Source organism: Cyprinus carpio, chromosome B9 (genome assembly GCF_018340385.1).
Source record: "Cyprinus carpio isolate SPL01 chromosome B9, ASM1834038v1, whole genome shotgun sequence".
In the NCBI taxonomy this organism is placed as follows: Eukaryota; Metazoa; Chordata; class Actinopteri; order Cypriniformes; family Cyprinidae; genus Cyprinus; species Cyprinus carpio.
In genome coordinates, this window is record NC_056605.1 from 20,330,114 (window position 1) to 20,344,291 (window position 14,178).

Genomic DNA, 14,178 nt, shown 5'->3' on the forward strand with positions numbered 1-14,178 from the left:
GGAATCGATTCAAAGTTTCATAAATGGCAATGGGCTTGGAAAACTGTATGCTACTGAAGACAATTCAACTTTATGTCCTCAGAATGAGATTTGCCTTATTGCTTTTGCAAAGCTTTACTGTAGATTTGCAATTAAACTGTTTTCCATTTTGAGAATTTGTAGCCATATAGCCATTATCATTGCTTATTCATAATTTTATTTTACTATGTATATATAGTATTTTTCTAGTTTCTGCCAAACCCAGACTTGCCCACCAGAATATATACTTTAGCACCAAATCAGCATATTAGAGTAATTTCTGATGGAACTGGAGTTACTGGAGTGACTGCTGAAAATTGAGCTTTTGCCATCACAGAAATAATTGTCATTTTAAAATATATTAAAATAGAAGACAAGCACAAAAATATGAAAATATAGCTCACAATATTATAGTTTTACTGTATTTTTGATCAAATAAATAAATGTAGCCTTGTTTAGCATCTTTCACAAAACATCAAAAAAATCTTATATATATATATAATAGAAATATAAAATGCATATGTATATGAAATTATATATTTTATTATATAATACTAGGATTATTTACTGCATATTAATTTAAAAACATAAAACTGGTTGATTGACATTACTTTCTTCTAGTAACAAAAATAAGATTTATTTTGGAATACAATAATCCTTTTGATTTCTTCATGATTTGTTTTTGTTGGTTTTATTTTGAGATCACATGCATCAGATATTTTTTCACCAGATTTACCCCATTAAAGCAGTGCTGGAATAAACATTGTGTGCTATAGCCCTACTTTTTCCCAGAGGGCACTTCTACAGCCATAAGACTTGAATAATGGTGGTCAGGTCACTCCTATGCTGCCAAAAGTGTTGCAAGCTCCACTCATGCCAACCTCCAAGGCTCTGCTCCAGGACTGGCTCTGGCACTGTGACTGGTGCAGTCAGGGAGACACTATGCTTCAGTTCACACAATTACACACACAACTTTTCACACCACTCCCCTGCTCCAGATTTTCTATGCATTTGCACCATTAGCTTGGTTAGTGTGAATTTCTCACCAAACATTAGGTAGGCGATCGTTGTATAAAATCAACAGGACAGGTTTCCTCACAGGAGAGGATTGCAGGCAGGAAAGCAAGTGCATTTAGGATTAATTGATTCTCTCTATCCCTTCAGTTGATCAGTCACATCAAATTTAGGCTGAATGACAGAACTGCAAACACACACACATACAGTACACACTCTGTCTTTTCCTCTCTTCCGGTCTGTTGCACTTTCAGCAACGTTCCTCTATGACTCACCTCTGAGTCTGCCAGCTGCCCAATCAGATCTCTATGTGCCGTTCGGGGCCCCCACCTGACAAGCAGCCAAATTTATTAAAAAAAAAAAAACAGCTTGCTGTCAGGTGTATCCTGCCTGCTGAAGGCCAGGGAAGCCAGACTCAAAGTCTCCAGAGAATTATGGTAAGAACTCCTTCAGATGTCTGTGTTGGTGTGTATTGGTCTGTGCTTAATAATAATAAATGCTGATATTGAAGGTTTGATATTTTTGCTTTAGTTGGTTTAATTACTGCCCATATTGATCAAAGAGATTAACAAATATGGGAAATGACTCATACACCAACGGCTGCGTTTTGTGCACATGTGCGCAAGTGTGTTTGGTTACCTGTGTAGTAGCAGTTGAAGTGGTGCTGCTCCGGGATCCCCACATCTGCTGGAACTGCACTCTGATCTCAGCAAACGTTTCTATAATCACAGCGATGAACACATTCTGGGAATACAAGCAAAAGAAATTACAAAAAGTTAATTAATGCCCAGAAATTATGATTTTATTGAATGCTTGTTCTTGATGTCTGGCATATAAGTGTGAAAACAGATCTGTGTTAATGATAAAATACATATAATGTTTCATATTTAACACTGTCATCTTCAGCATATAATGAGGTTTAATTCTGTTTGTTACAAACTGATTTCCTGATGGTAATCGATAGCCACAGATTCTTTCAGCAGAGCTTAACTTGCACTGAACCTTGAACATTCCTTAACTACAGTATGTGAACTAAATGGGGTCAGGTCATTTTTTTTTTTTCCACTGAGGCCCACACACCTACCTTTCAAAAGTCAGTTTCTTGTATGTAATTAATACTTATTAATTAATTAATTAATTGATTCCTACTGAGCAAGGATGATTATGGATGATTATATTGATAAAAAGACATAGCAAAGACATTTAGAACAAATACAATGTACGAACTTTCTATACATCAAAGAATCCTGAAAAAAGAAACATATCACAAAAAAGCAGCACAACTGTTCTAAATATTTATAAGAAATGTTATTATAATGCATATTATAATGATTTCTGAAGGATCAATTGACTCTGAAGACTAATGACTTCTGAAAATTCAGCTTTGCCATCACAGAAATAAATAGTTTAAAATATATTAAAATATAAAAACAGTTCTTTAAAATGTAATACTATTTCTGTTTTACTGCATTTTTGATCAAATAAATACATCTTCGGTGAGCCAATGTTACGTACTTCAAAAACCTTTATTAAGCTTACTGACCCCAAACTTCTCACTGGTCATGTATGCACACAATAACTGCACTGAATTAAAATCAGTTAACACCCAAAGTATAATATAACACAATATATTAGACTCCTAGAATAACCCTCACTTTTCTATGTCTAGAAATGAAGGAGGACCCATGTGCAGATTATGACTACGTTTTTGCAGATCGCTGGTGTGAGAAGAAAAGGATTTTTCCACCTTGACCAGCCAGGCAAGGAAGAAGATGAGCGTGATGAAGTAGAAATATGAGCGCCAGCGTGGGAAGCTGTCGATGGCTCGATACATGATGAAGACCCATCCCTCCTGAGACGCAGCCTCATATACGGTGAATATACTGGTGCCTGCAAGAGGAGACGACAAGAAGGGTCACGATGGGGACGCTATAAGACAGAGGAGGGGGAGAAGCCCATGTCTGAGACATTTTAGTGCCCCCAGAGTGGTCTGACTGGGCACTGAGACACAAAAATTCAGACATAAACACAGTCTTGGCATTAGTGGACCTTGTCAGGTGCTTCCTATTACCCAGCTATGTTTTTCTCTCTCCAAACAGCTGAATGAAATGGTTATCCTCACTTTTGAAGTACTCTTTGATTCCATGTTGTGCTGGAGTGTAAAAGTATCTGTGTATTTAAGGAACTAGGCTAAATGAAGAACTACACAATCAAGGACAGATTACTTTCATGGCTATGTTATATTATGCCTTTTTAATCATACAGAAATCAAGTGTGATTTCTTCATAAAAGATGAGAGGAACAAGGACAAATCCTCAAGGAACTTAAATGAATAGTCTGTTGTTATTTACAGTCTTAATTCTGTTATTTAGCCACCCTCACACTGTTCCATTTCATGTGTTACACAAAAGAGATGTTTAGCTGAATATTTCATTATCTTTTCCATACAGTAAAAAATGGTAAATGGACTGCATTTATATAGCGCTTTCAACAGACCCATGGCCATCCAAAGCGCTTTACAAGTTGCCTCACATTCACCCATTCACTCACTCATTCATACACCGACGGCAGTGGTGTCAGCCATGCAAGGCGCCATCCAGCTCGTCGGGAGCAGCTGGGGTTAGGTGTCTTGCTCAAGGACACCTCGACACTTGGTCAGGTGGAGCCGAGGACTGAACCACCAACCTTCTGGTTTGTAGACAACCTACATGAACCACTGAGCCACTGCCGCCACTGAATAGGGATGACCATCATTATGGCACTATCACATAATAAAGTTACTAAAACAAAATTTAAATATACATAATATAAATATACTGCACAACTAAAATTAAATTCAAAATATCAATAGATACTAGTGTATAACACTGTTTCTTACACAGCATTTACACCATTATTTCATACACACAGTTTTTGAGATGCTCTCTATTTCCAAGCCCTCAATGATGTTATCTCTGCACTCACAATGACCCATGATGGCGTGCTGCGATATGGCTGGCAAAGGTCAGCAGGAAGCATGCCATTCAGTTCTGCTTCCTGCCATTTCCCACCAGGTCCAGGGGCAGAATGGGCCAAGGACACTAGCAGAGCCCTGTAAAGGTTAGCTTCACCAACCATACAACATATCCTTTACAGGGACCTATATTAATGAAGTACTGTAAACTATTCACTTGGCTTTGTCTCAAAACTGTTCAATCGATATGTAATTCACATTAGATAAAGCACATACTTCAGTATAAACAGTAACAGAGTCTTTCCCTGGATGAATTAGAGGGAAATGCACTTGGCAAACTAAGGAATCCCATTAAAAATCACTTAGGGATAAATCACTGGGTCCAGAGATGCCTGGCAAAAGGGAAAAATAAACCATATTCCCAATTCATCCTGAATGCCCAAAGAGAGAATACTTAGACTTACATTTTTATAAGAAAAAAAAAATAATAATAAAAAATAAAAACAACTATAGCTCAGCAATCCTTCAACACTGATATTGCAAAAGATTTGACTATATTCCTACAACTCAGTTAATACAGTTTTAAATTAATTTAATTGAATAAAACCACCTAAATTCAGAGATTTAATGTAAATTAAATAGATTCATTTAAATAATTTACTCGTTTAAAAAAAAAAAACACAAACATGGGAGTTAATTTTGTGGTGGGGTCAGTGAAAATATTGGCAGTCCAACTGGATCAGCAGAAAAAGAAAATATATTAACCCTGACACTGGACTTTTTCCCAATCATACTTTATTTTTCTGCATCCATGAATCTTGGAAACCCAAAAAAGGCATTGTTGTTGAGGCAGCAAACCACACCGTGAACACGGATGAAAGGACAACAGATCATTGATGCAAGAGTGGTACTGGTTGACTTACACATGACTTATCTGTGTACTGAACTCTATAAAGAGGATGAAGAAGGGCCCTTTTGCAGATCTCTATGTTCTGTAAGTCAACGGTTCAAAGCCACAACTGTTTTTTAGGGAAAAGCCTCCCTTCATGGCTATTTGGAGATTAGTAGCACTGCTCTGTGTAAATTTCTATTGGATTTATCTTCAATGGAAGAGATAAAAATGTGACATGCTGCTTCGTACAGATCAAGGTGCTTAAATAAACTGGTCTATTTGTGAAGCTGCCTTTCACATTGCTTTGAAATATAAGCTTTGCTGAAAATATTCCATTTCCTAAATGCAGTGACAGAGGGCATTTATCTGTTTATGTTTCCTTGCACACTATGCATAGATCAACTGAAAATGCTTCAGCCAACAATGCTACAATTAATCACACTTAGTCAAAAAAGGACATAATTGCTCTTAATCACTGTAAACAATTACAATGGGCAGAGATGGTATTATTTTACACAGACAACTAAAACTAAACCTAGCTAATTTAAATGTCCTAATAAATAGGCCAGGGAAAATGCTTTTAGTGTATTCCAGGGGTGTCCAATCTGGCTTTTAAGGAAATATTTCAATGATATTCATAATTCAGATTTATATTCATAATATTAGATTTTTAGCAACAGCAGAAGAAATTTACAGGTGCAAACTAAAGAGAGAGATGAAGAAAAACTAATAATAAAAATTCACAGAAAATAAACTAAATTACATTGCAGATGGACAAATGTGAAGCATCACAATGACTCACCAAGCTCATTGAAGCCACTGTATCCGAGTTCCTGTCTGCTGAGTCCCAAGTCTTCCAGATCCACACACTTAAACCCCATCGGACACTGATAACCCTCCCCATTCGGAGAGCAGTGTGTATCAGGGATCGCCAGGCTGTTCCATGTCACATTACTAGAAAATGACCAAAGTGTGTTTTCAAAGAATCATCATCAAATGTTAAATCTGATCAAATTAACCATTATATTGTAACAGGCCATCTGGTGTTTCTCACAGACTAGCAGTGTTATCCTGCTCCTCTCTGGCAACATTTACAAAGTCAGCATTTGGGACTGACAACCATATTTACTAATAGGTGTGATTCTAATTGCCCTGTATAGGACTCAGGAGTTTATATAAACAAATTATTAAATACATATTTAAAAAAGTATTACATATAATACTATATATTATATATAATATCAATGGCTTGAATTAATACTTTTATCAATACACCCAGAACTTTAAACAATATCAAGCCTCCCCCTTTTCTCGTCTTGCTCTAAAACACATAAAATAATGACATGTTTACTCTTCACATTAAGTCCCATGCAAAATGCAAAGCATGCTGGGAATCCAGTTTGTCAACAGCAAAAAGTTGTTAAAAAAAAGTTGTTAAAAAAAGTTTCTTACATGGTATTTCTGGTAAGATGGTAACTACTGTATATACCTATTCTAACACATACAGATGGCTTTAGTTTGACCACAGGTGTTACTTCAGGAGGCATTTTATGTCTCTGATGAAAATTAATGCTTTCAAATTGGTTAGCCAGACATACTTTAAAATTGTTTATTAAGGACTCCGAAATGAGTGGGGATCATTGATTGCAGTATCACAAAGGCCAATCAGAGACACAACGGAGAATCAAAATAGCTTTTATTATACAGTGATAAATAATCTGCCGAAGAGATCATCCCAGTGAAGAAACTGATAGCAAACACACAAAAAAGATACTAATAACACCGTAAATTATTCATTTTATTTGAAAATGGACATGCCTTTTGATTTGTCTTAAATGGCATATAGAGACATAAAAAGAGATTGTATCATATTGATCACCTGTCATAACATGCTGTAGCCTATGTCTGTAATTGAGAGAAATTTGAGAGACATTTTCTGAACAAGGTGACAGTTTATGATTGGCAAGGTCATGAGGCCTGTTCTCATCTATATTTAAGCACCTGAAAAATAAAAATCTAAAAATGTATCCCCAACAGACACGAGTCTAGTAAACTCCCTTGCACATTTATTCCATTGAATCCCTGTGTGATTCAAATCCCTGCTACTCTGTGCCAAGGACACATACTGTAGTTCTGCAAGATAATCAACAATGAGTTGTTCTGAAATACACTTCCACTTGTGTGATGCAAGAAAATCCTGCCTGTACACATATTATATGGGCGGCCAATATTTTTAACCTGTGCCTAACCCGTTTTGTATGATAATATGTTGAATGCCAGTACAGGTCATGGTGAGATATCTTGCAATATAGGAGCTCTTTTCTCTTATGCACATAGACGGATTGAGGCCAGGCTGCTAAAAAGAGGCGAGCATGTGCACGACGCCCAGGCAACACAGGAAACGTTAATTATTGTGATTAGTGCTCAGCACACTCCTCTGTTGCTGATGGTTTAGGCTCTTTGTTTTAGAGCCGGCTCTGACATGCCACTCATTTGCAAGGGTATATTAAATAGGCCTGGGTTTTAAAAGAGAACCTCCTCCACAGCTCCATACACACACTGCATTAAGACTGCGCTCAACCCTGCTTTCGTCATGCCTTTAAGTTGGGATGCGTGCGAGTGTCCCAGCAAGATTTACTGTTCATTTTTAGACATGAATTTATGTTGGCTTATCATGCACCTCCATGTTAAATGAGAAATTCATATAATAATACAAATGTGTCATATAATGTGGCTGTTCTTACTGTTTAGTGTTTATGAGGCCGTGACATCACACGATGAAAATGATGATCTGTTATTAATACCCTTTACAGCTGCTGATGGGATTTATATTCCAAAGAACAGATGTGTGTGGGAGGTGTACAGCAACAGACACATACTTCTTATCTCGTGCTGATGCCAGGAAAAACTGCAGCATAATGTTAAATCCCCTGATTCATCCCAGGGATAATAAACCAAAAGGAGTGTGATAAAACTCCCCACACAAAGAGCAGTTCTTGACTACTTTGGCTATTAAGTTAAATCTAAGACAGTTGATTTTATTGAATTTAATATGGAAGCTTGTTTCTGCCATGGGACAAAAAAACATAACAAAAAGTAATTATAAAATTATTATTTTTTTATCTCACAATTTAGGCTATCTTTCTTAGAATTATGAGTTTATATCTCAGATTTTCGGGATCTAAATCCAGACAAAAGTCAGAATTCTTAGATAAAAAAAGTTGTAAATTACTTTTTATTTTTTTATTTCATGGTGGAAACAAAAAAAACAGAACTGCGAGATGTAATCTCATGAGAAAAGTCAGAATTGTGAGATGTAATCTCAGGTAATTTCTATCCTACAATTTTGAGAAAAAAGTCTGAATTATGAGATATCATGTCACAATTACCTTTTAATTTTTTAAAAAAATAATTTTCTATTTTTTTATTACCTTTTAAAATATTTAAATTAAATATTTCATTTGTTAACCTTTTTAATATTCTGTTGTAAAAACGGGCTCCATAGTTTAAAGAAAATAGTGCTGAAACTTGCTTACCCTTTCTGCGTTTCATTGGTGACGCAGTGATGATTGAAGGTTCCAAACATCTGAACCCCCAGGATTCCATACAGGAGCAGGAAGAAGAGCAAAAATATGGACACACTCCAAATCTGCTCCCCCGACCGCCTGAAAGGAAGTGAATTTTAAGTGGCTGATATGGAAACAAGCTGACATTTCTCAAATTCTTTGGGCTCGTGGGGCTTTTACTTGAGAATGTTGGTTATGCGGGTACGCGGCAGTTCAAATCGGAAGTAGATTCGGAAGGCTCGGATCATAATGAGGGCCCTCGGTATACGTAACATTCCCCAGGGTGACATTTGGTCCACAATCTCTGCTATTTCAAACACTTGAGACCATTCAGAGGAACAAGTGGATGAGTGGAGTTCCCTATGAAACTCAGTTCTTTTTAATTTGAAAGAAACAATTTACTTGGGAAATAACACTGAAGATAATTTCCTTACCTGAAGCACAAGAGAGACCCAGAGGAAGACCACCATAAAGCCATCAAACATGCACCAGCGGTCTTTAACATAGGAGTTCTCTCCCTGGAAACAGAGGCAGGTGATAAGACACAGGCTGCAAATGAAAGTCCACAGGTGAGTGGCAGCTGGTGTGCCGGTTTAATGAAAGATTGTGGCAGCTGTTAACAACAGAGCCAGCAAAATTCAGCAAACAGAAGTGTGAGCACTTCAGAGTATTTATCCTGCCAGACATTGACTAACAATGTACACTAGAAGACCTAAGCATGGTTAGGTTTGCAATGAGAACTATCAAACTATGTCTCTAATGGTAAAGCACACAAAGAATACAGTAAATAATAATGACAAACCAAAAACAGGAGCTAGGAGTTCTTTATATTCAAGTAGTGGATGCATAACATACCCATATTCTCATTCATGTTACTAGTCTCTTAAGCATTTCTTTTAAGCTTTCAAAAATTAATTTTGAATATAGTCCTGTTATGAATATAAGATTTTATCTTCTTTCTGATCCCTTTTGCACATGGGAATTTAAATTATCTAAAAAAGAAAATGAAATGTTTTGTGTTTTACCATGGAGCAATAAAAAAAAATAAAAAAAAATACAATTTTCAAATGTCTGGTTAAAGAAATAAAATCAGTAAAGAAATTTTTAATGTGACTAATTCATTACTATTTCAAATAAAGAACGTTCTTCTTTTGAACATTCTATTTCCAGGAAAAAATGTATCATGGTTTTCACAAAAAATATTAAGCAGCACAACTGTTTTCAATCAGCATATTAGATTTATTTCTTAAGGATCATGTGACAAAAATATATTAAAATAGGAAAAAGCTGCAGTATTACTGTATTTCTGAACAAATAAAGGCAGCCTTGGATGAGCATAAAAACCTTAAAACATTAAAATATCTTACCAACCCCAAACCGCTGCATGGTAGTACATATATTTATACTTTTTAAAGTAAAAATATTCCATATATCCTCTAATTACATATAAGGTCATTACAGATTTGTTTTAAATTAATTGCTGCATGTTACAACACAGGGTTTTTCATGTCAACTACCTATTCACACGCACATCTGGTCCACAGGAAATGACATCAGAGGTGTGACGTGCTCAGGTTTGTTTGCTTGAGTGAAGATTGCCTTCATGCACCAGTGGCTTTTCTTAGATAGAGAGACAGATACTTCAGTGGCTGAAGCACTTGTTCTCCCAATACATCTGCCCAGAAATCCCCTGGGATTTCAGAGCCTCTGATCAGCTATTGTGCTCTGATCTCACACTAAATTAGTAGGCCAAAAACCATGATTGATTAAATGGATAGCTTAAAAACTAAGTGAAGGTCTGACTGACTTTATTAACAGCAACTGGGAGAGATTGAATTTGGAATATTGTTTGTGCTGATGAATGTGTTACTTAAGATTAAAATAGATGGCCTAATTCACAACAGATATTGAATTATTTACATTAATTCAGTGCTTAGACTACTACATTACCAACTAATCATGTCTCAGAGTCCAGAATATACCTAATGGCAAAAATATACAGTACCTGCTACCATTGATAAAGAAAACAACATGTCACTGAATTTCACAGATCTTACCATGCACTCAAAAGATGGAAATACAAAACAAATATACTGGTCTAATTAACTGAGTTGAGGTCATAAGTGTAATAATGCTGCGAGCTACTCTCCTTCAATAAAATTAAAATGCATGTGTTAACTTCGCATATAATCGCTGCAAGGTTAATCACCCTGTCCTCACATGATATCAAGTCTAAAAGAACAAATTAATGGCTCTATCTTCTACATAAACCTTGCTGCTTTCCATGCTATAAGAAAGATAAAGACATTTCCAGGCATCTCTTTGCAGGTTCAGGAAGCAAATGATTCACTTATTCAGTGTCGCTCTGTGCCAATTCACCAATTAAACTGTCCATACATTAATTAGCCACCTGCCCACTTTATTCAGTTCCAAAGGACACAGACTTTTTTCCTCTTCCTTTTTCTGTTGTAAATTGTGACAATGTTCATTGAGTGTGTTACCTTTATGATGCCCCTGATATGCATTTTGGCGATCATCTCTGCAGTGTAGAGGAACATCAGCAGCGTGTCCAGGGCAAAGGTGACATACTGCAGGGGTGGGTAGTGCTCAAAGGTCTTAGGTGTATTCATACACACCGAAATGACACTGATTATGGCACAGGCCCGCAGGAGAGAATGAACCCACTGAGGACAAAGAACACAATCTGTTTTAGAGAGTGGAACATCCTCATGGTTTCAGTTTTGCACATTTTCCTAACTGAGCAGGTCCACTCTCAGCTGTCACTTTTGTATCTTATTTACCCCCTAAAGAATGAATATGCATACCTAAAATGTGGACATATTTGTACCTTTATGGTACATTTTACTACATTTTGAAAGGGTACCACCCTAATGAACGCTTCCATACCTTTTTTTTGAGAGTGTACTGTCTGTTGTGATTTGTGTGCTATAAGTTTTCTTATGCCAAACAAATATTCAGTAAAATTTTAATCTCTGCTATACAATCGAATATTTTCAATAAATAGAAGATTTTTCAATGAATAAATGTGACTCTGGACCACAAAACCAGTCTTAAGTAGCACAGGTATTTTTGGAATGCAGTTTTGGAATGACAATAGTGTAAGTAAAATAATTTAACTGAACTACTCATTTATGCGTTATGTAAAATAGGATTTTGGACCAATGAGATTTTAATGTTGGTGGGGCTAAACCAAGACGCTGTGAAAATATCTTGAACGCTGGATGCCAGATACTGGGTGCTATTTTTTAATTTCAATGTGCTTCTTGTATCAGTTGCTTTCAGTTATTTTAGCTATACAAAAACAGCCAGGTATGTTGGTTGATACTGCAAACCGTTATTTGTTATCATATTATTTTAATGTTATAGTTTAATCATAAACACACTGGTTTATAATGCAAATACTATTACTGTTTACTGCACTTTCTAATTCTTCTAGTTATTTACCTATAGCAAATAATGAATCAGAAGTCTCACTCCAAGGAAACAGCTTACTTCCCCACTGAAAATAAGGTGGATATATAACTGGTTTGGACAAAATAATAAAAATAATAATAATAACATGGAACAAATGTGTCCTATTTTGTGAAATTGCACCTGGTTCAGACAATGTTTTAGCTTGTTAATTATGTCTTTTTGAAAGTATGTGTGGGTCATAAATTATTGTGAAGAAGAGCCACATGGTAAGGTTTCAGAGGTTTGTTCACATACTGGTTTGTTGATCCAAAGTATGTCTGCACTGTCTGTCAGTGTTTCATCTGGCCCAAAGTCGGTCATAGGCTGGGCCTCGACCCGCGAGCTCTGCTTCCTCTTCAGCATGCTTGGGCTCGCTGTGCTATAGAGAGAGTGGATCTGGAAGACAAAAAAACACCGACCACAAATGCTAACTTAAACGACACATCAGCCAAAGCTCAAAATCCGTTTGTAGCCATTGGTTTTATTTATTAGATGCTAACTCTATATGTGCTCTAAGCACTTACATTACAAAATAAAATTGTGAAGAGTGGGGCGGGGCCAAGAGCCGAACGGAGCGAGGCCGGTGGAGTAAATGATAATGAGCGACATCTGCGCCACTCACCAGCCTCAAGTCCCACGGAGGAGCTCCGGAAGGATAAAAGGAGGAGTAACTATTTTCAGTTTTGTGTTTATTTTATTATTAAAGTTATGTTTAAATGTTCGCCGGTTCCCGCCTCCTTCTTTCCCGAACTACGAACTGTGTTACGAAAATATTCGAAAATTAAAAAGAGATTTTGTTTGGGGAAAAAAGCAAAATAGCTTATAACAGGCTAAATGCTAATTACTATAGTTATGTGGCATTAAAAACACCTCAGAGGAAGTGTCATATCAAAAGTCCTAAGCACAGAAATATCTAGTAACTACAGCATGCAAACAGATTTGAGCTATGTGTTCATTGTGGCTATACAGTATGAAATGAGGACACAGCTCTGAATGGTACCAGACAGTATGTACTCTAGTGTTGCACAGCCACCATTAAACACAAATCAAGCATATGATGTACATAAAACACAGACTGTTGACTTGACATAGAAATACAGACTTACCTTCTGCAAAGATCACACTGGATCTTCAGCGCAACACAAACGACAGGCGACTGCATAATATTGGCACTAGAGCCATTCTTACCGAGGACAATAATAAACAAGGATATCACACACTCACTGAAACAAAGCGCACATACCAACGGGAAAAGTAAAGCTGAAATTGTTCCAGCACTGCACATAACATGCGATCAGGCATACCCTGTAAATAACACATAACAGTTAGTCAACATGGCATATGGTGTACCAAATGGGTACAATTATATAGACAAATAATGTCCACCACATTAGACAAGGCATATATGCAACACTGAGTGGCGGAGTCATGAACGGACGGGATTGTGGGACCAGGTTACTCACGGTCAGGCTCCTCATTGGTGCATTCATCCCCAGCATAGAGAGGAACTGAATTCAATATGAAAGACGGCTGATCGGTGGAGTCGAGGTCTATCCTGCAAGAACATTAGCCTTTTATTCTTATTTATAAAGAGTCCCGTCAATGAATGCTGCATCACACAACAGCTGAAAGCTTGACCTTTACATGTGATATCAACACAAAAGGAACAAATCCACTCCAGCGAACTGTCATGTCCAGTAAGGTCAGGTGGGCCTTCGTGCGTCAAACATCATATAACATGACAAAGAGCTTTTCCGGAGTTGGTAAACATTTCATAGGCAGATGTAACATGAATTACACTACATCAAGGTCATTCAGTGGGCAGTTTGAACAATGGCACAATTCAAATATAAAGTGTGTGCTGTCTGCCGGTAAAAACATTTGCTACAATTTGAAGCCCACAATGGAATGTTGAATTTTAAAAGTTTTTAAATTTATGTCAAGAACATAGTGGTCTCCTCAGAACAGCTTCTATGTAGTTGCAGGCAATATGCAAAGTAATTGCTACAGTTAGCATATGATGATAGATGGTGGTTTGAAGACAACTGAAAACAAAATTACAGGGTGTTAGTGCAGTAATGTAGGAGTAAGTTGCAGAAGACTACAATTAGTTTCACTTTTACAGAAAGGACTATTTGCCTAAAGGCAGGGTGCAATCACTAAACACTTTAATAGTGGCTGGTGTCGTGAGTTTTTAGGCTCATTGGTTACATAAGCAGTTTGTGTTTTAGATTAGATTGTATAGGCTATGAGAAGGATAA

General features: G+C 36.7%; 1 protein-coding gene across 5 annotated transcripts in view; it reads right to left on the reverse strand.

The window, feature by feature from the left end:
- LOC109063762 (sodium leak channel non-selective protein-like) overlaps positions 1-14,178 on the reverse strand; it is an 80,104-nt gene that overhangs the window by 64,253 nt on the left and 1,673 nt on the right. For 2 of the 5 annotated variants that reach the window (XM_042731400.1, XM_042731398.1), the window contains exons 2-11: positions 13,381-13,472; positions 13,161-13,222; positions 12,173-12,313; positions 10,945-11,127; positions 8,878-8,961; positions 8,624-8,763; positions 8,414-8,542; positions 5,680-5,831; positions 2,780-2,922; positions 1,672-1,776 (exon numbers count right to left, since the gene is read on the reverse strand). In XM_042731400.1, the coding sequence (XP_042587334.1) occupies positions 1,672-1,776; positions 2,780-2,922; positions 5,680-5,831; positions 8,414-8,542; positions 8,624-8,763; positions 8,878-8,961; positions 10,945-11,127; positions 12,173-12,313; positions 13,161-13,202 (1,119 nt within the window). In that variant the 5' untranslated portion in view covers positions 13,203-13,222; positions 13,381-13,472. The remainder of the gene's footprint in view (positions 1-1,671; positions 1,777-2,779; positions 2,923-5,679; positions 5,832-8,413; positions 8,543-8,623; positions 8,764-8,877; positions 8,962-10,944; positions 11,128-12,172; positions 12,314-13,160; positions 13,223-13,380; positions 13,473-14,178) is intronic. The other 3 variants (XM_042731399.1, XM_042731401.1, XM_042731403.1) reach the window with 3 other exon arrangements.